A 20,653-nucleotide genomic window follows, 5' to 3' on the forward strand; every position below is an offset into this window, starting at 1 on the left:
GCCTGGCTGCGAAGCTCGAGGTCGGTTGGGGCTGTGGCTGGAGGCAGCGGCCTCGGGGCCCCCGGCCCCCTCTGGGGCAGCCCCCTATGCCGGGCAGGCAGTCTCCTCCGCTCGCTGTGTGCACTCCAGGGGCTGGAGTCCTCCGAGGAGGGCGACTGTGGCCTGCTGGAGGCCCAGGGGCTTTGCCAAGCTTCTGCCTCCAGCTGCCGCTGCCTCTCCCGGGCGGCCTCGCCGCAGGGCCTGCAGCTGAGGTCGTAGCACAGGAACCCACCCTGTGCCCTGCAGCCGGACGCCCGCTGCTCATCGCCTGCAACACAGAGTGGGGACAGGGCACCCTGAGCAGGGCCGAGGGCACCTGCCCCACACGCAGCCCCGCGGCCGCCTCCCGGCTGGGCACGGGGCCCTGTTGTGCCCAGCGCGGGCGCACCCCAGCCCGGGGCAGCCCCTGGGCCCCGGGAATGCGGTCGGCCGGAGGGATCCCATCTCCGGGAGCAGCCCAGCACCGGGTGAGGCCGAGCGCTCGGTGCCGCGGAGCAGAGCTGTGCTGGGCAGGGAGCAGGGCGCGGGGAGCAGGGCAGCCCTCCCCTTCCCAGGGCCAAGAGCTGGGGACCGCAGAGAAGAGCCCCACGCGGGGAACGGCCCAGCCCCACCGACAACCCCTCCTGGACCCGCCTCCCAGCAGGCCCCGTGCAGAGGAGCAGGGACACAGCAGGGACCTGGGGACCCCGACAGCCCGCGGCAGGGGAGGGATTGGAGCCCCCTCAGGGACACACAAGTGAGCAGGGCAGCAATGGATGGGGCACCCCCATGGCCCAGCAGCCCGGAGCGCGGCTTGTCCCCAAGCAGCCCCCCAGGGACAGCACCTCTCCCCATGCGGGCAGCGTGAACCCCACTGCCGTGGGGCCGCTCGGGGCCGGGGCCATGATCCCAGCCGGGCAGGCACGTGGTCCCCGGCGGGAGCCAGCACCGGGGCAGCGCAGCCTCACCTGGGTCCCGGGCGTCCGAGTGCCTCCCCCCGCAACAGCTCCAGGGAGAGACCTGCAGCACAGGAGCACCGGCACTGTGACCGCGGCCTCGGCTGAGCCCGCAGCACCCCGACCCCCACCCACCGCGCGGGTGGGTCCCCGCCAGCCAGGGCCCTCCTGCAGGGTGGGAGAACGGCTGCCCCGGAGCCTCCCTCCTACCTGGCGGCGTTTGCAGACGCTGCACCAGATGCTCACGGTGGCCCAGGCCACCAGCAGCAGCAGGAAGCTGGGGCAGAGGTGCAGGAGGCAGCCACTGCCCCAGAGAAGGGAGACCCAGCCGTGACCCACGGTGTCCAGCATGGCGGGGCCGTGGACCAAGGGCTCGGGAGCAGACGCAGCCCTTTGGAGCTGCTCTCGCCTCCCCACGCAAACCCTTTGTGACTGCTGTCCCCTGGGACGGGGACAGGGCTGGGACGGTGAGGTCACTGCTGCGGCAGCACTGTGAGGTCTTTGAGCGCATCAGAAACCCCTGGCAGCAGGCACAGCCTGGGTGGGGGGCGAGGGGAGACGGGTGCCGGGCACCCGGCTGCCACAGGAACCGCAAGGAAGGGCCCAGAATCGCAGAATGCTTGAGGTTGGAAGGGATCTCTGGAGAGCAGCTAGTCCAACCCCCTGCTCAAGCAGGGTCACATTGCCCAGGACCGTGCCCAGATGGCTTTGGAATATCTCCAAGGATGGAGACTCCACCACCTCCCTGGGCAACCTGCTCCACTGCTCTCTGACCCTCACAGGAAACAAGTTTCTCCTTACCTTCAGACAAAACTGCCTGCATTTTAGTTTGTGCCTGGTGCCTCTCGGGCTATTGCTGGGCACCACTGAAAAGAGCCTGGCCCCATCCTCTTTGCACCCTCCCTTCGGATACCTAAACACATTGATGAGATTCCCTCCCCCTCAGGCTTCTCTGCTCCAGGCCGAACAGACCCAGCTCTCGCAGCCTCTCCCCACAGCAGACATGCTCCAGCCCCTTCATCCTCTTAGTAGCCTTTTGCTGCGCTCGCTCCAGTAGCTCCCAGTCTCTCGTGTGTTGGGGAGCCCAGCACTGGACACGGTACTCCAGCTGTGGCCTCACCAGGGCTGGGCAGAGGGGCAGGATCACCTCCCTGCACCTGCTGGCAAGGCTCTTCCTAATGCAGCCCAGGACACCATTGGCCTTCTGGGCCACAAGGGCACATTGCTGCCTCATGGGCAACGTGTCCTCCACCAGGACCCCCAAGTCCTTCTCTGCAGAGCTGCTTTCCAGCAGGGCAGCCCCCAGCCTGTCCTGGGCATGGGGTTTTTCCTCCCTAGGTGCAGGACTCCGCGCTTCCCTTTATTGACCTTCACGAGGTCAATCTCTGCCCATCTCTCCAGCCTCGAGGCCCCTCTGAATGGCAGCACAGCCCTCTGGGGCGTCAGCCACTCCTCCCAGGTTTGACTCAGCAGCAAACTTGCTGAGGGTGCACTCTGTCCCTTCATCCAGGTCACTGAGGAAGAAGTCGCACAAGACTGGACCCAGTGTTGACCCCTGGGGACACCACTAGCTACAGGCTTCAGCCAGACCTTGTGCCACTAAGCACGACCCTCTGAGCTCTGCCATTCAGCCAGTTCTCGGGCCGCCTCACTGTCCACTCCTCCAGCCCACGCTTCCTGAGCTTGCCTAGGAGGCTGTTGTGGGAGACGGTGTCAAAAGCCGGACTGAAGCCGAGCTAGACAGCATCCACTGCTCTCCCCTCATCTACCCAGCCAGTCATTCCACCATAGAAGGCTATCGGGGTGCTCAAGCATCATTTCCCCTTGGGGAATCCCTGCTCTCTACTCCTGAACACCAGCTTAGCCTTCATATGCTTGGAGATGGTGTCCAGGATGAGCTGCTCCATCACCTTCCCAGGGATGCAGGGGAGGCTGACTGGCCTGTAGTTCCCCAGGTCCTCTTCCTCGCCCTTTTTGAAGACTGGAGTGACATTTGCTTTCTTCCAGTCCTCAGGCACCTCTCCCGATCACCATGACCTTTCAAAGATGACAGAGTGGCCTAGCAAGGACAGTGGCCAGCTGCCTCAGCACTCGTGGGTGCCTCCCATCAGCGTCATGGGGATGAGCTCTCTGTATCACCGTGGTGATCCCAGAGCACAGCAGGAAGCTGTGCAGGCCCTGTATTCTGCTGGCTGGATTGAAGTCTTTTGTGAGACGTAGACTGGGCAGGTTTGGTCTTAGGTTTTAGACGACGCAAGAAACTAGTGTCTTGGGCACCTTCTCTGTTTCCTTTGTTCATGACCTCGGTGTGTGGGGTGTCGTGGTAGCAAAGATTAAGCTGATTGTCACCGGGGAAGCACTTTGCCACTGTGCTGTGTGTTACAGTGTGAGGAGCGTGCAGGTGTGGGAGAGGACAGAGCAGAGGGAGATGAAGCTGGAGAGGATTTGTCCCTGGGCAGGTTCCCATGCTGGAGCAGCTTAACCAGAATGTTAAGGGCATGGCGACCTCGCTGCTGGGGGTCCCTCGGGGGTCACAGAGACGGCAGGGTGGGAATGGGTCTTGGCTTGGGGGCTGCAGTGGCCTTTTCCTTGCCGCTCAGTGGAGGACTCCTCCGCAGCAATGGGGTTGAGACCTGCGGGACACAAATCCTTGCTGTGAAGAGCTCAGAACAAGTGGAAAAAAAAAAAATCAGTGGATAAAACCACCCAGTGTGGGCTGCCGGAAAATGGCCTGTTTCCTGCCTGTTGTAATCTCCCAGCATCTCTTTTGAGGGGAGTGTTTCACGTGAAAAGTTTGCAGCTTGGCTACAGCTCGGGTGTTGGGTGGCTGTACCTCGTGGGGCCTGTCGGTGCCCAGGTGTGGTGAGATTTTCGGGGAATTCTCGTGTAAAAGGTGAACAGTGAGATGCTCACTTATCTTAACAAGTCTTAGCCAGGGGGATGAGGTCTCTGCATGGCCCCGGTGATCCCAGAGCACAGCAGGAAGCTGTGCAGGCCCAGCTCTCCTACATGCCCTCTCCAAGAAAACCAGATCCAAACCGAAAGGGCAAAATTACAGGAAGAGCAGTTCTGAGTAGTTTTGAGGCACTGCGGTGCCACCTTGCCAAAAGCTGGGCAGAGCTTGCAAGAATGGAAATGGCTCCGTGTCCCGGAGCGGGCGCTGCTGTGAAGCCCTGTCCGCAGGGCCCAGCCAGGGGGGTCAGCCAAAGAAAAGCCGCCTGCGCTGGAGAAGGGCCGCTGCTGGAGCCGAGATGCACAGTCCTGCTTTCTGGGTGTGGGCACAGTGTGTGCTGATGTGCTTTAGGTCAGCCCGACTTTGTACTTCACTGACTCCTGCAAGCAGTCACAAACAAATCTTGGTATGATAGAAACTGGTGTAAAATTTATTTTTCTACTGACACGTCTAATCTTGGTGGTGATTATCAGTAAATTCTGTAATGATTAAGGTGAGTGGAGTTTCTTTCCTTGACCCATCTTGGAGGGTCTTGCCTGGGGACGACAGTGGAACGGCTCTCCTGCGATGGCTGGAGTTGCAGCCGGTTCAGCGTGCTCCTTCCTCCTGGCTTCGGTCCTGCGGTTTCTTCCGCCTGACCTTGCTCCCCTGATGTTGGCCGGGGCTTTGTGTTTAATCAAAAAAGCCTTTGCGCAGATGATGTAACCCCAGGATCCTGAGGATGGCCCGCTTTGTGGCACCGGGGGTTGGGGAGAGCCGCAGGCCCATATAAATGACCAGTCCCCTGGCATCGCCCAGGAGCCACATGCTGCCCTGGGTGTCCGACCTGTGTCGCTGCTGTTCTTTGTGCTTGCTGTCATCGTCCCCCTCTGGACGCAAGGGCTCAGGCTGCAGCTCTGCACGGTGCTTGGTGGCCTGGGGAAGGCAGGGCGGATGCTGAGCAGGCAGCTGGACGGGGGTCTCTTCACGCTGGTGTTGGGGGGCTGAGACCGGTGCCTGGGGCACGTGAGCTGCAGGCGACTCCTTGCATACGCTCTGCTGGTGCTGCAGCTGGTGCTGTAGCTTCTTTGCCCGGATGTGGAGCTCCAGGGTCTCCCGGGCCTCCTCCGGCAGGAACAGGGCCTCTGCCGTGTGGAAGTACTTGGGGACCACAGTGGAGCGCAGCGGTGGGGGGGCTGCAGGGCGCTCCGGGCTGCGGACAGACACCTCCCACGATCGCTGCACCACGGCGGGGAAGCTTCCTAGACGGATCTCTGTGCACTTCTTTATCAAGTGCATCCGCAGCCTCTTCTTGAACTTGTGTCCCAGCTTCAGCCTCGACACGGGGCGAGGATCGGTGCCCCCGGGCAGGCTGCCAGCCCCCTCAGCCAGGCGCGAGCCCAGGGCGGTGGGTGAGCCGGCCTGGGGGCTGACAGCTCTCTCTGGCAGGGCGTGCGTCAGCCCCGCAAGCTTGTCGGCCTGGCTGCGAAGCTCGAGGTCGGTTGGGGCTGTGGCTGGAGGCAGCGGCCTCGGGGCCCCCGGCCCCCTCTGGGGCAGCCCCCTATGCCGGGCAGGCAGTCTCCTCCGCTCGCTGTGTGCACTCCAGGGGCTGGAGTCCTCCGAGGAGGGCGACTGTGGCCTGCTGGAGGCCCAGGGGCTTTGCCAAGCTTCTGCCTCCAGCTGCCGCTGCCTCTCCCGGGCGGCCTCGCCGCAGGGCCTGCAGCTGAGGTCGTAGCACAGGAACCCACCCTGTGCCCTGCAGCCGGACGCCCGCTGCTCATCGCCTGCAACACAGAGTGGGGACAGGGCACCCTGAGCAGGGCCGAGGGCACCTGCCCCACACGCAGCCCCGCGGCCGCCTCCCGGCTGGGCACGGGGCCCTGTTGTGCCCAGCGCGGGCGCACCCCAGCCCGGGGCAGCCCCTGGGCCCCGGGAATGCGGTCGGCCGGAGGGATCCCATCTCCGGGAGCAGCCCAGCACCGGGTGAGGCCGAGCGCTCGGTGCCGCGGAGCAGAGCTGTGCTGGGCAGGGAGCAGGGAGCGGGGAGCAGGGCAGCCCTCCCCTTCCCAGGGCCAAGAGCTGGGGACCGCAGAGAAGAGCCCCACGCGGGGAACGGCCCAGCCCCACCGACAACCCCTCCTGGACCCGCCTCCCAGCAGGCCCCGTGCAGAGGAGCAGGGACACAGCAGGGACCTGGGGACCCCGACAGCCCGCGGCAGGGGAGGGATTGGAGCCCCCTCAGGGACACACAAGTGAGCAGGGCAGCAATGGATGGGGCACCCCCATGGCCCAGCAGCCCGGAGCGCGGCTTGTCCCCAAGCAGCCCCCCAGGGACAGCACCTCTCCCCATGCGGGCAGCGTGAACCCCACTGCCGTGGGGCCGCTCGGGGCCGGGGCCATGATCCCAGCCGGGCAGGCACGTGGTCCCCGGCGGGAGCCAGCACCGGGGCAGCGCAGCCTCACCTGGGTCCCGGGCGTCCGAGTGCCTCCCCCCGCAACAGCTCCAGGGAGAGACCTGCAGCACAGGAGCACCGGCACTGTGACCGCGGCCTCGGCTGAGCCCGCAGCACCCCGACCCCCACCCACCGCGCGGGTGGGTCCCCGCCAGCCAGGGCCCTCCTGCAGGGTGGGAGAACGGCTGCCCCGGAGCCTCCCTCCTACCTGGCGGCGTTTGCAGACGCTGCACCAGATGCTCACGGTGGCCCAGGCCACCAGCAGCAGCAGGAAGCTGGGGCAGAGGTGCAGGAGGCAGCCACTGCCCCAGAGAAGGGAGACCCAGCCGTGACCCACGGTGTCCAGCATGGCGGGGCCGTGGACCAAGGGCTCGGGAGCAGACGCAGCCCTTTGGAGCTGCTCTCGCCTCCCCACGCAAACCCTTTGTGACTGCTGTCCCCTGGGACGGGGACAGGGCTGGGACGGTGAGGTCACTGCTGCGGCAGCACTGTGAGGTCTTTGAGCGCATCAGAAACCCCTGGCAGCAGGCACAGCCTGGGTGGGGGGCGAGGGGAGACGGGTGCCGGGCACCCGGCTGCCACAGGAACCGCAAGGAAGGGCCCAGAATCGCAGAATGCTTGAGGTTGGAAGGGATCTCTGGAGAGCAGCTAGTCCAACCCCCTGCTCAAGCAGGGTCACATTGCCCAGGACCGTGCCCAGATGGCTTTGGAATATCTCCAAGGATGGAGACTCCACCACCTCCCTGGGCAACCTGCTCCACTGCTCTCTGACCCTCACAGGAAACAAGTTTCTCCTTACCTTCAGACAAAACTGCCTGCATTTTAGTTTGTGCCTGGTGCCTCTCGGGCTATTGCTGGGCACCACTGAAAAGAGCCTGGCCCCATCCTCTTTGCACCCTCCCTTCGGATACCTAAACACATTGATGAGATTCCCTCCCCCTCAGGCTTCTCTGCTCCAGGCCGAACAGACCCAGCTCTCGCAGCCTCTCCCCACAGCAGACATGCTCCAGCCCCTTCATCCTCTTAGTAGCCTTTTGCTGCGCTCGCTCCAGTAGCTCCCAGTCTCTCGTGTGTTGGGGAGCCCAGCACTGGACACGGTACTCCAGCTGTGGCCTCACCAGGGCTGGGCAGAGGGGCAGGATCACCTCCCTGCACCTGCTGGCAAGGCTCTTCCTAATGCAGCCCAGGACACCATTGGCCTTCTGGGCCACAAGGGCACATTGCTGCCTCATGGGCAACGTGTCCTCCACCAGGACCCCCAAGTCCTTCTCTGCAGAGCTGCTTTCCAGCAGGGCAGCCCCCAGCCTGTCCTGGGCATGGGGTTTTTCCTCCCTAGGTGCAGGACTCCGCGCTTCCCTTTATTGACCTTCACGAGGTCAATCTCTGCCCATCTCTCCAGCCTCGAGGCCCCTCTGAATGGCAGCACAGCCCTCTGGGGCGTCAGCCACTCCTCCCAGGTTTGACTCAGCAGCAAACTTGCTGAGGGTGCACTCTGTCCCTTCATCCAGGTCACTGAGGAAGAAGTCGCACAAGACTGGACCCAGTGTTGACCCCTGGGGACACCACTAGCTACAGGCTTCAGCCAGACCTTGTGCCACTAAGCACGACCCTCTGAGCTCTGCCATTCAGCCAGTTCTCGGGCCGCCTCACTGTCCACTCCTCCAGCCCACGCTTCCTGAGCTTGCCTAGGAGGCTGTTGTGGGAGACGGTGTCAAAAGCCGGACTGAAGCCGAGCTAGACAGCATCCACTGCTCTCCCCTCATCTACCCAGCCAGTCATTCCACCATAGAAGGCTATCGGGGTGCTCAAGCATCATTTCCCCTTGGGGAATCCCTGCTCTCTACTCCTGAACACCAGCTTAGCCTTCATATGCTTGGAGATGGTGTCCAGGATGAGCTGCTCCATCACCTTCCCAGGGATGCAGGGGAGGCTGACTGGCCTGTAGTTCCCCAGGTCCTCTTCCTCGCCCTTTTTGAAGACTGGAGTGACATTTGCTTTCTTCCAGTCCTCAGGCACCTCTCCCGATCACCATGACCTTTCAAAGATGACAGAGTGGCCTAGCAAGGACAGTGGCCAGCTGCCTCAGCACTCGTGGGTGCCTCCCATCAGCGTCATGGGGATGAGCTCTCTGTATCACCGTGGTGATCCCAGAGCACAGCAGGAAGCTGTGCAGGCCCTGTATTCTGCTGGCTGGATTGAAGTCTTTTGTGAGACGTAGACTGGGCAGGTTTGGTCTTAGGTTTTAGACGACGCAAGAAACTAGTGTCTTGGGCACCTTCTCTGTTTCCTTTGTTCATGACCTCGGTGTGTGGGGTGTCGTGGTAGCAAAGATTAAGCTGATTGTCACCGGGGAAGCACTTTGCCACTGTGCTGTGTGTTACAGTGTGAGGAGCGTGCAGGTGTGGGAGAGGACAGAGCAGAGGGAGATGAAGCTGGAGAGGATTTGTCCCTGGGCAGGTTCCCATGCTGGAGCAGCTTAACCAGAATGTTAAGGGCATGGCGACCTCGCTGCTGGGGGTCCCTCGGGGGTCACAGAGACGGCAGGGTGGGAATGGGTCTTGGCTTGGGGGCTGCAGTGGCCTTTTCCTTGCCGCTCAGTGGAGGACTCCTCCGCAGCAATGGGGTTGAGACCTGCGGGACACAAATCCTTGCTGTGAAGAGCTCAGAACAAGTGGAAAAAAAAAAATCAGTGGATAAAACCACCCAGTGTGGGCTGCCGGAAAATGGCCTGTTTCCTGCCTGTTGTAATCTCCCAGCATCTCTTTTGAGGGGAGTGTTTCACGTGAAAAGTTTGCAGCTTGGCTACAGCTCGGGTGTTGGGTGGCTGTACCTCGTGGGGCCTGTCGGTGCCCAGGTGTGGTGAGATTTTCGGGGAATTCTCGTGTAAAAGGTGAACAGTGAGATGCTCACTTATCTTAACAAGTCTTAGCCAGGGGGATGAGGTCTCTGCATGGCCCCGGTGATCCCAGAGCACAGCAGGAAGCTGTGCAGGCCCAGCTCTCCTACATGCCCTCTCCAAGAAAACCAGATCCAAACCGAAAGGGCAAAATTACAGGAAGAGCAGTTCTGAGTAGTTTTGAGGCACTGCGGTGCCACCTTGCCAAAAGCTGGGCAGAGCTTGCAAGAATGGAAATGGCTCCGTGTCCCGGAGCGGGCGCTGCTGTGAAGCCCTGTCCGCAGGGCCCAGCCAGGGGGGTCAGCCAAAGAAAAGCCGCCTGTGCTGGAGAAGGGCCGCTGCTGGAGCCGAGATGCACAGTCCTGCTTTCTGGGTGTGGGCACAGTGTGTGCTGATGTGCTTTAGGTCAGCCCGACTTTGTACTTCACTGACTCCTGCAAGCAGTCACAAACAAATCTTGGTATGATAGAAACTGGTGTAAAATTTATTTTTCTACTGACACGTCTAATCTTGGTGGTGATTATCAGTAAATTCTGTAATGATTAAGGTGAGTGGAGTTTCTTTCCTTGACCCATCTTGGAGGGTCTTGCCTGGGGACGACAGTGGAACGGCTCTCCTGCGATGGCTGGAGTTGCAGCCGGTTCAGCGTGCTCCTTCCTCCTGGCTTCGGTCCTGCGGTTTCTTCCGCCTGACCTTGCTCCCCTGATGTTGGCCGGGGCTTTGTGTTTAATCAAAAAAGCCTTTGCGCAGATGATGTAACCCCAGGATCCTGAGGATGGCCCGCTTTGTGGCACCGGGGGTTGGGGAGAGCCGCAGGCCCATATAAATGACCAGTCCCCTGGCATCGCCCAGGAGCCACATGCTGCCCTGGGTGTCCGACCTGTGTCGCTGCTGTTCTTTGTGCTTGCTGTCATCGTCCCCCTCTGGACGCAAGGGCTCAGGCTGCAGCTCTGCACGGTGCTTGGTGGCCTGGGGAAGGCAGGGCGGATGCTGAGCAGGCAGCTGGACGGGGGTCTCTTCACGCTGGTGTTGGGGGGCTGAGACCGGTGCCTGGGGCACGTGAGCTGCAGGCGACTCCTTGCATACGCTCTGCTGGTGCTGCAGCTGGTGCTGTAGCTTCTTTGCCCGGATGTGGAGCTCCAGGGTCTCCCGGGCCTCCTCCGGCAGGAACAGGGCCTCTGCCGTGTGGAAGTACTTGGGGACCACAGTGGAGCGCAGCGGTGGGGGGGCTGCAGGGCGCTCCGGGCTGCGGACAGACACCTCCCACGATCGCTGCACCACGGCGGGGAAGCTTCCTAGACGGATCTCTGTGCACTTCTTTATCAAGTGCATACGCAGCCTCTTCTTGAACTTGTGTCCCAGCTTCAGCCTCGACACGGGGCGAGGATCGGTGCCCCCGGGCAGGCTGCCAGCCCCCTCAGCCAGGCGCGAGCCCAGGGCGGTGGGTGAGCCGGCCTGGGGGCTGACAGCTCTCTCTGGCAGGGCGTGCGTCAGCCCCGCAAGCTTGTCGGCCTGGCTGCAAAGCTCGAGGTCGGTTGGGGCTGTGGCTGGAGGCAGCGGCCTCGGGGCCCCCGGCCCCCTCTGGGGCAGCCCCCTATGCCGGGCAGGCAGTCTCCTCCGCTCGCTGTGTGCACTCCAGGGGCTGGAGTCCTCCGAGGAGGGCGACTGTGGCCTGCTGGAGGCCCAGGGGCTTTGCCAAGCTTCTGCCTCCAGCTGCCGCTGCCTCTCCCGGGCGGCCTCGCCGCAGGGCCTGCAGCTGAGGTCGTAGCACAGGAACCCACCCTGTGCCCTGCAGCCGGACGCCCGCTGCTCATCGCCTGCAACACAGAGTGGGGACAGGGCACCCTGAGCAGGGCCGAGGGCACCTGCCCCACACGCAGCCCCACGGCCGCCTCCCGGCTGGGCACGGGGCCCTGTTGTGCCCAGCGCGGGCGCACCCCAGCCCGGGGCAGCCCCTGGGCCCCGGGAATGCGGTCGGCCGGAGGGATCCCATCTCCGGGAGCAGCCCAGCACCGGGTGAGGCCGAGCGCTCGGTGCCGCGGAGCAGAGCTGTGCTGGGCAGGGAGCAGGGAGCGGGGAGCAGGGCAGCCCTCCCCTTCCCAGGGCCAAGAGCTGGGGACCGCAGAGAAGAGCCCCACGCGGGGAACGGCCCAGCCCCACCGACAACCCCTCCTGGACCCGCCTCCCAGCAGGCCCCGTGCAGAGGAGCAGGGACACAGCAGGGACCTGGGGACCCCGACAGCCCGCGGCAGGGGAGGGATTGGAGCCCCCTCAGGGACACACAAGTGAGCAGGGCAGCAATGGATGGGGCACCCCCATGGCCCAGCAGCCCGGAGCGCGGCTTGTCCCCAAGCAGCCCCCCAGGGACAGCACCTCTCCCCATGCGGGCAGCGTGAACCCCACTGCCGTGGGGCCGCTCGGGGCCGGGGCCATGATCCCAGCCGGGCAGGCACGTGGTCCCCGGCGGGAGCCAGCACCGGGGCAGCGCAGCCTCACCTGGGTCCCGGGCGTCCGAGTGCCTCCCCCCGCAACAGCTCCAGGGAGAGACCTGCAGCACAGGAGCACCGGCACTGTGACCGCGGCCTCGGCTGAGCCCGCAGCACCCCGACCCCCACCCACCGCGCGGGTGGGTCCCCGCCAGCCAGGGCCCTCCTGCAGGGTGGGAGAACGGCTGCCCCGGAGCCTCCCTCCTACCTGGCGGCGTTTGCAGACGCTGCACCAGATGCTCACGGTGGCCCAGGCCACCAGCAGCAGCAGGAAGCTGGGGCAGAGGTGCAGGAGGCAGCCACTGCCCCAGAGAAGGGAGACCCAGCCGTGACCCACGGTGTCCAGCATGGCGGGGCCGTGGACCAAGGGCTCGGGAGCAGACGCAGCCCTTTGGAGCTGCTCTCGCCTCCCCACGCAAACCCTTTGTGACTGCTGTCCCCTGGGACGGGGACAGGGCTGGGACGGTGAGGTCACTGCTGCGGCAGCACTGTGAGGTCTTTGAGCGCATCAGAAACCCCTGGCAGCAGGCACAGCCTGGGTGGGGGGCGAGGGGAGACGGGTGCCGGGCACCCGGCTGCCACAGGAACCGCAAGGAAGGGCCCAGAATCGCAGAATGCTTGAGGTTGGAAGGGATCTCTGGAGAGCAGCTAGTCCAACCCCCTGCTCAAGCAGGGTCACATTGCCCAGGACCGTGCCCAGATGGCTTTGGAATATCTCCAAGGATGGAGACTCCACCACCTCCCTGGGCAACCTGCTCCACTGCTCTCTGACCCTCACAGGAAACAAGTTTCTCCTTACCTTCAGACAAAACTGCCTGCATTTTAGTTTGTGCCTGGTGCCTCTCGGGCTATTGCTGGGCACCACTGAAAAGAGCCTGGCCCCATCCTCTTTGCACCCTCCCTTCGGATACCTAAACACATTGATGAGATTCCCTCCCCCTCAGGCTTCTCTGCTCCAGGCCGAACAGATCCAGCTCTCGCAGCCTCTCCCCACAGCAGACATGCTCCAGCCCCTTCATCCTCTTAGTAGCCTTTTGCTGCGCTCGCTCCAGTAGCTCCCAGTCTCTCGTGTGTTGGGGAGCCCAGCACTGGACACGGTACTCCAGCTGTGGCCTCACCAGGGCTGGGCAGAGGGGCAGGATCACCTCCCTGCACCTGCTGGCAAGGCTCTTCCTAATGCAGCCCAGGACACCATTGGCCTTCTGGGCCACAAGGGCACATTGCTGCCTCATGGGCAACTTGTCCTCCACCAGGACCCCCAAGTCCTTCTCTGCAGAGCTGCTTTCCAGCAGGGCAGCCCCCAGCCTGTCCTGGGCATGGGGTTTTTCCTCCCTAGGTGCAGGACTCCGCGCTTCCCTTTATTGACCTTCACGAGGTCAATCTCTGCCCATCTCTCCAGCCTCGAGGCCCCTCTGAATGGCAGCACAGCCCTCTGGGGCGTCAGCCACTCCTCCCAGGTTTGACTCAGCAGCAAACTTGCTGAGGGTGCACTCTGTCCCTTCATCCAGGTCACTGAGGAAGAAGTCGCACAAGACTGGACCCAGTGTTGACCCCTGGGGACACCACTAGCTACAGGCTTCAGCCAGACCTTGTGCCACTAAGCACGACCCTCTGAGCTCTGCCATTCAGCCAGTTCTCGGGCCGCCTCACTGTCCACTCCTCCAGCCCACGCTTCCTGAGCTTGCCTAGGAGGCTGTTGTGGGAGACGGTGTCAAAAGCCGGACTGAAGCCGAGCTAGACAGCATCCACTGCTCTCCCCTCATCTACCCAGCCAGTCATTCCACCATAGAAGGCTATCGGGGTGCTCAAGCATCATTTCCCCTTGGGGAATCCCTGCTCTCTACTCCTGAACACCAGCTTAGCCTTCATATGCTTGGAGATGGTGTCCAGGATGAGCTGCTCCATCACCTTCCCAGGGATGCAGGGGAGGCTGACTGGCCTGTAGTTCCCCAGGTCCTCTTCCTCGCCCTTTTTGAAGACTGGAGTGACATTTGCTTTCTTCCAGTCCTCAGGCACCTCTCCCGATCACCATGACCTTTCAAAGATGACAGAGTGGCCTAGCAAGGACAGTGGCCAGCTGCCTCAGCACTCGTGGGTGCCTCCCATCAGCGTCATGGGGATGAGCTCTCTGTATCACCGTGGTGATCCCAGAGCACAGCAGGAAGCTGTGCAGGCCCTGTATTCTGCTGGCTGGATTGAAGTCTTTTGTGAGACGTAGACTGGGCAGGTTTGGTCTTAGGTTTTAGACGACGCAAGAAACTAGTGTCTTGGGCACCTTCTCTGTTTCCTTTGTTCATGACCTCGGTGTGTGGGGTGTCGTGGTAGCAAAGATTAAGCTGATTGTCACCGGGGAAGCACTTTGCCACTGTGCTGTGTGTTACAGTGTGAGGAGCGTGCAGGTGTGGGAGAGGACAGAGCAGAGGGAGATGAAGCTGGAGAGGATTTGTCCCTGGGCAGGTTCCCATGCTGGAGCAGCTTAACCAGAATGTTAAGGGCATGGCGACCTCGCTGCTGGGGGTCCCTCGGGGGTCACAGAGACGGCAGGGTGGGAATGGGTCTTGGCTTGGGGGCTGCAGTGGCCTTTTCCTTGCCGCTCAGTGGAGGACTCCTCCGCAGCAATGGGGTTGAGACCTGCGGGACACAAATCCTTGCTGTGAAGAGCTCAGAACAAGTGGAAAAAAAAAATCAGTGGATAAAACCACCCAGTGTGGGCTGCCGGAAAATGGCCTGTTTCCTGCCTGTTGTAATCTCCCAGCATCTCTTTTGAGGGGAGTGTTTCACGTGAAAAGTTTGCAGCTTGGCTACAGCTCGGGTGTTGGGTGGCTGTACCTCGTGGGGCCTGTCGGTGCCCAGGTGTGGTGAGATTTTCGGGGAATTCTCGTGTAAAAGGTGAACAGTGAGATGCTCACTTATCTTAACAAGTCTTAGCCAGGGGGATGAGGTCTCTGCATGGCCCCGGTGATCCCAGAGCACAGCAGGAAGCTGTGCAGGCCCAGCTCTCCTACATGCCCTCTCCAAGAAAACCAGATCCAAACCGAAAGGGCAAAATTACAGGAAGAGCAGTTCTGAGTAGTTTTGAGGCACTGCGGTGCCACCTTGCCAAAAGCTGGGCAGAGCTTGCAAGAATGGAAATGGCTCCGTGTCCCGGAGCGGGCGCTGCTGTGAAGCCCTGTCCGCAGGGCCCAGCCAGGGGGGTCAGCCAAAGAAAAGCCGCCTGCGCTGGAGAAGGGCCGCTGCTGGAGCCGAGATGCACAGTCCTGCTTTCTGGGTGTGGGCACAGTGTGTGCTGATGTGCTTTAGGTCAGCCCGACTTTGTACTTCACTGACTCCTGCAAGCAGTCACAAACAAATCTTGGTATGATAGAAACTGGTGTAAAATTTATTTTTCTACTGACACATCTAATCTTGGTGGTGATTATCAGTAAATTCTGTAATGATTAAGGTGAGTGGAGTTTCTTTCCTTGACCCATCTTGGAGGGTCTTGCCTGGGGACGACAGTGGAACGGCTCTCCTGCGATGGCTGGAGTTGCAGCCGGTTCAGCGTGCTCCTTCCTCCTGGCTTCGGTCCTGCGGTTTCTTCCGCCTGACCTTGCTCCCCTGATGTTGGCCGGGGCTTTGTGTTTAATCAAAAAAGCCTTTGCGCAGATGATGTAACCCCAGGACCCTGAGGATGGCCCGCTTTGTGGCACCGGGGGTTGGGGAGAGCCGCAGGCCCATATAAATGACCAGTCCCCTGGCATCGCCCAGGAGCCACATGCTGCCCTGGGTGTCCGACCTGTGTCGCTGCTGTTCTTTGTGCTTGCTGTCATCGTCCCCCTCTGGACGCAAGGGCTCAGGCTGCAGCTCTGCACGGTGCTTGGTGGCCTGGGGAAGGCAGGGCGGATGCTGAGCAGGCAGCTGGACGGGGGTCTCTTCACGCTGGTGTTGGGGGGCTGAGACCGGTGCCTGGGGCACGTGAGCTGCAGGCGACTCCTTGCATACGCTCTGCTGGTGCTGCAGCTGGTGCTGTAGCTTCTTTGCCCGGATGTGGAGCTCCAGGGTCTCCCGGGCCTCCTCCGGCAGGAACAGGGCCTCTGCCGTGTGGAAGTACTTGGGGACCACAGTGGAGCGCAGCGGTGGGGGGGCTGCAGGGCGCTCCGGGCTGCGGACAGACACCTCCCACGATCGCTGCACCACGGCGGGGAAGCTTCCTAGACGGATCTCTGTGCACTTCTTTATCAAGTGCATCCGCAGCCTCTTCTTGAACTTGTGTCCCAGCTTCAGCCTCGACACGGGGCGAGGATCGGTGCCCCCGGGCAGGCTGCCAGCCCCCTCAGCCAGGCGCGAGCCCAGGGCGGTGGGTGAGCCGGCCTGGGGGCTGACAGCTCTCTCTGGCAGGGCGTGCGTCAGCCCCGCAAGCTTGTCGGCCTGGCTGCGAAGCTCGAGGTCGGTTGGGGCTGTGGCTGGAGGCAGCGGCCCCGGGGCCCCCGGCCCCCTCTGGGGCAGCCCCCTATGCCGGGCAGGCAGTCTCCTCCGCTCGCTGTGTGCACTCCAGGGGCTGGAGTCCTCCGAGGAGGGCGACTGTGGCCTGCTGGAGGCCCAGGGGCTTTGCCAAGCTTCTGCCTCCAGCTGCCGCTGCCTCTCCCGGGCGGCCTCGCCGCAGGGCCTGCAGCTGAGGTCGTAGCACAGGAACCCACCCCGGGCCCTGCAGCCGGACGCCCGCTGCTCATCGCCTGCAACACAGAGTGGGGACAGGGCACCCTGAGCAGGGCCGAGGGCACCTGCCCCACACGCAGCCCCGCGGCCGCCTCCCGGCTGGGCACGGGGCCCTGTTGTGCCCAGCGCGGGCGCACCCCAGCCCGGGGCAGCCCCTGGGCCCCGGGAATGCGGTCGGCCGGAGGGATCCCATCTCCGGGAGCAGCCCAGCACCGGGTGAGGCCGAGCGCTCGGTGCCGCGGAGCAGAGCTGTGCTGGGCAGGGAGCAGGGAGCGGGGAGCAGGGCAGCCCTCCCCTTTCCAGGGCCAAGAGCTGGGGACCACCGCGCGGGTGGGTCCCCGCCAGCCAGGGCCCTCCTGCAGGGTGGGAGAACGGCTGCCCCGGAGCCTCCCTCCTACCTGGTGGCGTTTGCAGACGCTGCACCAGATGCTCACGGTGGCCCAGGCCACCAGCAGCAGCAGGAAGCTGGGGCAGAGGTGCAGGAGGCAGCCACTGCCCCAGAGAAGAGAGACCCAGCCGTGACCCACGGCGTCCAGCATGGCGGGGCCGTGGGCCAAGGGCTCGGGAGCAGACACAGTCCTTCGGAGCTGCTCTCGCCTCCCCACGCAAACCCTTTGTGACTGCTGTTCCCCGGGACGGTCAGGCAGAAGCTGCTGGCTCAGCTCCCGTGGGCACTGCTGTGGAGAGAGGTGCGCGCTGCATGTCTTGTGGTCATGTGACCCAAATCACAGAGCCCTGGCAGTCACTGTGGGGACGCCCGCCCGTGACCATGTCCTGGCAGTGTGTGGTCCAGCACACGGCCGTGGGGGAAATCCATGGAGCCAGTCGCACCTCGATGGCGCCTGGCCCTGGGAAACCTGCTCTGGTGGGCCCCACATGCAGCAGGAGGTCAGAGTGGAGACCTGCCAAAGCCCCTTCCCAGCCTGGCCGCTCCGTGACGCCTGTTGTCCAGGTTTCCCTGCAGCTCTCTCTGCCTTCTGGGCCTTGGCCTGCCCCAGGCTGTCTCTGGAGATGGACCTGACGCAAAGCGACAGCGGGCAAAAAAGCTTCCCAAGTTTTTATTGGAAGCAGGAGTGGCTGCAGCCTGACGGGTGTCTGCGGCAGTGTGCAGGTGTGGGAGCCTCCAGCGCGATGGTGCACGTCTCTGTCGCTGCCCCTCTTTGCGCTGCGCATCCTCAGGGCCAGCCCCGATCTCAGGGGAGCTGCCTGGCCCTTGCGTCCTGGCGCCGTCCCTCTCGCGGCCCCGGGACACAGCTGCAGGCGAAAGCTCTGCGCAGAGCCCGCAGCACTGTGCTGAGCAGCCAGTGCCATCGGTGGGGAGCTTGGGGGGGGGAAGGGGGAGCAGGTGGGCGGCGATGCCTGTGGGGGGACGAGAGCCGTGGGCGAGGGGCTGCGGGCGCAGGGCAAGCACCTGCCTGCCCCCCGCCACCAAGGGCTTTCCCGAGGGGTCGGCGCTCGCCACAGCCAGCCCCCAGGTGCTGAGTGCCGACGGCCTCAGCGCTGCTAGCTGGGCCAGGCCGTGCCCGTCATCCCCACATCGGCTGTGAACTGGGGGACGTACCTGGGTCAGCCTCTCACGTGGCGCTGCAGGAGGAGGCTGAATGGGCATCGTGGTTGTGCTCACATGCAACCTGCACGGGGAGAGCAAAAAAATCCCCCGTGTGCCATCAGCTCCGATGCTCCGGGCACTGGAGGCGAATGGAGCCGGGGGCCCGTGGCAGACGGGGGCTGCACCGGCCAGCGCCAGGCATCTCCCCAGCCCGTACACGCCACACACAGCTCCCACGTGCGGCTTCCCTTGGAGGGCCAGTGCCGACCACGCACTCCTTGCTCACCTAATCCCAAGAGGCTCCAGCCCAGGGCAAAGCCGCTGGATTTTCATCTTCAAGCACTGCCAGGGCTAGGAGTCACCTGTTACCCTCCTCCCGAGGGGCTCTGGCCAAGGGCAGCCCTGCCCCCTCGGTGGGGGCTGCCCAGGGGAGAGGTGGGCACCGCGCGTCGCCAGCTGCAGCTCTGGGAGGGCCTCTGGCCTTGCTGCCGGGCAAGCTGGGCAGGCCCTGGAAGTTGGGTCTGATCCAGAGGGTGTGGATGGAGGGCTCTCTCTCTGGGTGTCTCCCATCGCCCTCCCCTTCCTCATCCTCGCTGGAGCTCCCTCCCTCATCCCACGGTGCCACCAGCACTCTCGGCCCTGCTGCCACCTCCCGCTCCCCTTGTGCCCATCCCACGTGCCCTGGCCCAACGCCAATGACTGGGGAAGCTGGCGCACTGACTGTTTTGGCTGCCCTCTTGCCCCCTTGAGCGTGGGGATCTGGTCATGGCTGAGCCACGGGGGCAGCGCTTTTGGCGCACTCGGTGGTCCGCTGCTGGGCTGCCCTTGCCGGTGGTGCTGGACTGCCTGTCACCAGCCCCTGTGGCATGGCCACTCCGAGCCCCTCCGTGGCTCTGTTCACATCTGGCTGCCGGCTGGGGCCTGGTCTTGCACCCTCATCGCAGCTCAAGGCTGCAGCCCCTGCACCGTGTCCTCCTGAGCCGCAGCAGGCGGTGTGGGCCCCTGCAGGGCTGGACCCTGGCTCTCAACCCTCACTGCCATGCCCTCATCACCAGGATTGCCAGAAGCAATGCCAGCCAACTCAGGTGCGCAAGGCGACGTGGACTCCTCTTGGGCTATTTCACTGTCTGGCCTGGCAACAATGTCTTTTCCAAAGCCATTGGGCAGCTCAGCACAGGGAGGGCTGCGAGGTCGGCTCTTGGTGCTGGTGTTGGCAGCCTCCTCTGAAACATCTCTGGCCGTTGCCTCCAACTGCAGGGGAACGTCTGGGCTAGAAGATGCTGTTTCTCCCCATGATGTGTCTATGGGGGGCACTTGCAGTGCCGGCAGCTGCAGGTCTCCGCTTTGGGATGCTGAGGAGTCACAGCACCGAATCATGGCTGTGCACCATCAAGTCTGAGGGTTTTTGGACACTCGCTCCAGAATTTGCCTTGCTGCAACTTTGCTGGAGCCAGCCAGGTTGAAAGAGGGCTGTTGCACTTGGGAGACCACTTGCTGCACACTGGCCATGGTGGCCAAGGCACTAGCCCTGCCTCTCGCAGAGGACGCGTGCAGGGCAGGCAGCTTGGTTTGGCTTGCTGATGCAGACGCATTCCCTGTCTGTGCGCCTGGGGCCAAATGTGCCTGCGTTGGTGCCTCGGTGGGGAGAGGTGGCAAGCACAGCCCCCGAGGTGTCTCGGCTGCTGCCAAACTGCTGCAGGGCAGGGCCTCCCCCCACTGCCCCCAGGCCCTCTGCAACAGAAGCCCCCGAGAAAGGCCGAGTTACTGTGGTCCTTGCCCCGCACCCCATCCTTCCCAGCTGGGAAAAGTCCTGTGACCCCTGACATGTGCCCCGATGGCAGTGCTCCCCTACACGGGTGGCTACTGCCCTGCTCCCAGCTGGTTGCTGGGGGGGGGGTCACTGCGGGGCAAGGGACATGCAAAGGTGGCTCCCATGGTGAGCCCACAGTGTGTCCTTGCAGCCTGCCGCGCAGAGCACATGCTCAGCCTGCCGCAGGCAGGGGCCTCCTGCTCTCTCCCAGCACCTTCTGCCTGCAGAGCCCTGGCGGTGGCCCTGGGGACCCCCGCAACCATATCCTGGCAGTCACCCATGGGGACGCCCATCACAGAGCCCTTGTGGTGACTGTGCGGCAGGGGGGCTGTCTTTGCCTCCAGCCATCGGGGAGCTTGCGTCTGGGCAGCAGCATGAATTTTCCTCTCCCAAAATCGGTGCTCCCCTGTGCCTTGCAGTGGCAGCTCCTTTCCTTGGCTCCCTGGTCCCTCACAGGCCTTGCACAGGTCCCCATGGATGTGTTGGCCCAGGCCACCCAGCACGGGAGGACCAAGGCTTGCAGGGCATCTCCGAAGATGCCTTCTTGGAACAGCTGCTGGGACACAGCCCTGTCCCCATCCCGGGGGACAGCACTCACAGGGGGTTTGTGTGGGGAGGCGAGAGCAGCTCGGAAGGGCTCTGAAGACACTCCACTCGCCTAAATCATTACAGAATTTACTGATAATCACCACCAAGATTAGACGTGTCAGTAGAAAAATAAATTTTACCCCGGTTTCTATCATGCAAAGATTTGTCTGTGACTGCTTGCAGCAGTTAGTGAAGTACAAAGTCGGGCTGACCTAAAGCACATCAGCACACACTGGGTCCACACCCAGAAAGCAGGACTGCGCATCTCGG

At 63.2% G+C, this 20,653-nt stretch overlaps 1 protein-coding gene across 1 annotated transcript; it reads right to left on the bottom strand.

Annotated features, from left to right (window-relative positions):
* Positions 1-3,651: 3,651 nt before the first annotated feature.
* Positions 3,652-6,708, bottom strand: LOC135329759 (uncharacterized). Its single transcript, XM_064519523.1, has 3 exons — positions 6,568-6,708; positions 6,370-6,421; positions 3,652-5,690 (listed from the first exon to the last, which is right to left on the bottom strand). The coding sequence occupies exons 1-3, from the start codon at positions 6,706-6,708 to the stop codon at positions 4,600-4,602; spliced, it is 1,284 nt and encodes a 427-aa protein (XP_064375593.1). The 3' UTR covers positions 3,652-4,599.
* Between the last annotated feature and the right edge of the window lie 13,945 nt (positions 6,709-20,653).

This window comes from Dromaius novaehollandiae, chromosome 13 (genome assembly GCF_036370855.1).
Source record: "Dromaius novaehollandiae isolate bDroNov1 chromosome 13, bDroNov1.hap1, whole genome shotgun sequence".
Lineage (NCBI taxonomy): Eukaryota > Metazoa > Chordata > Aves > Casuariiformes > Dromaiidae > Dromaius > Dromaius novaehollandiae.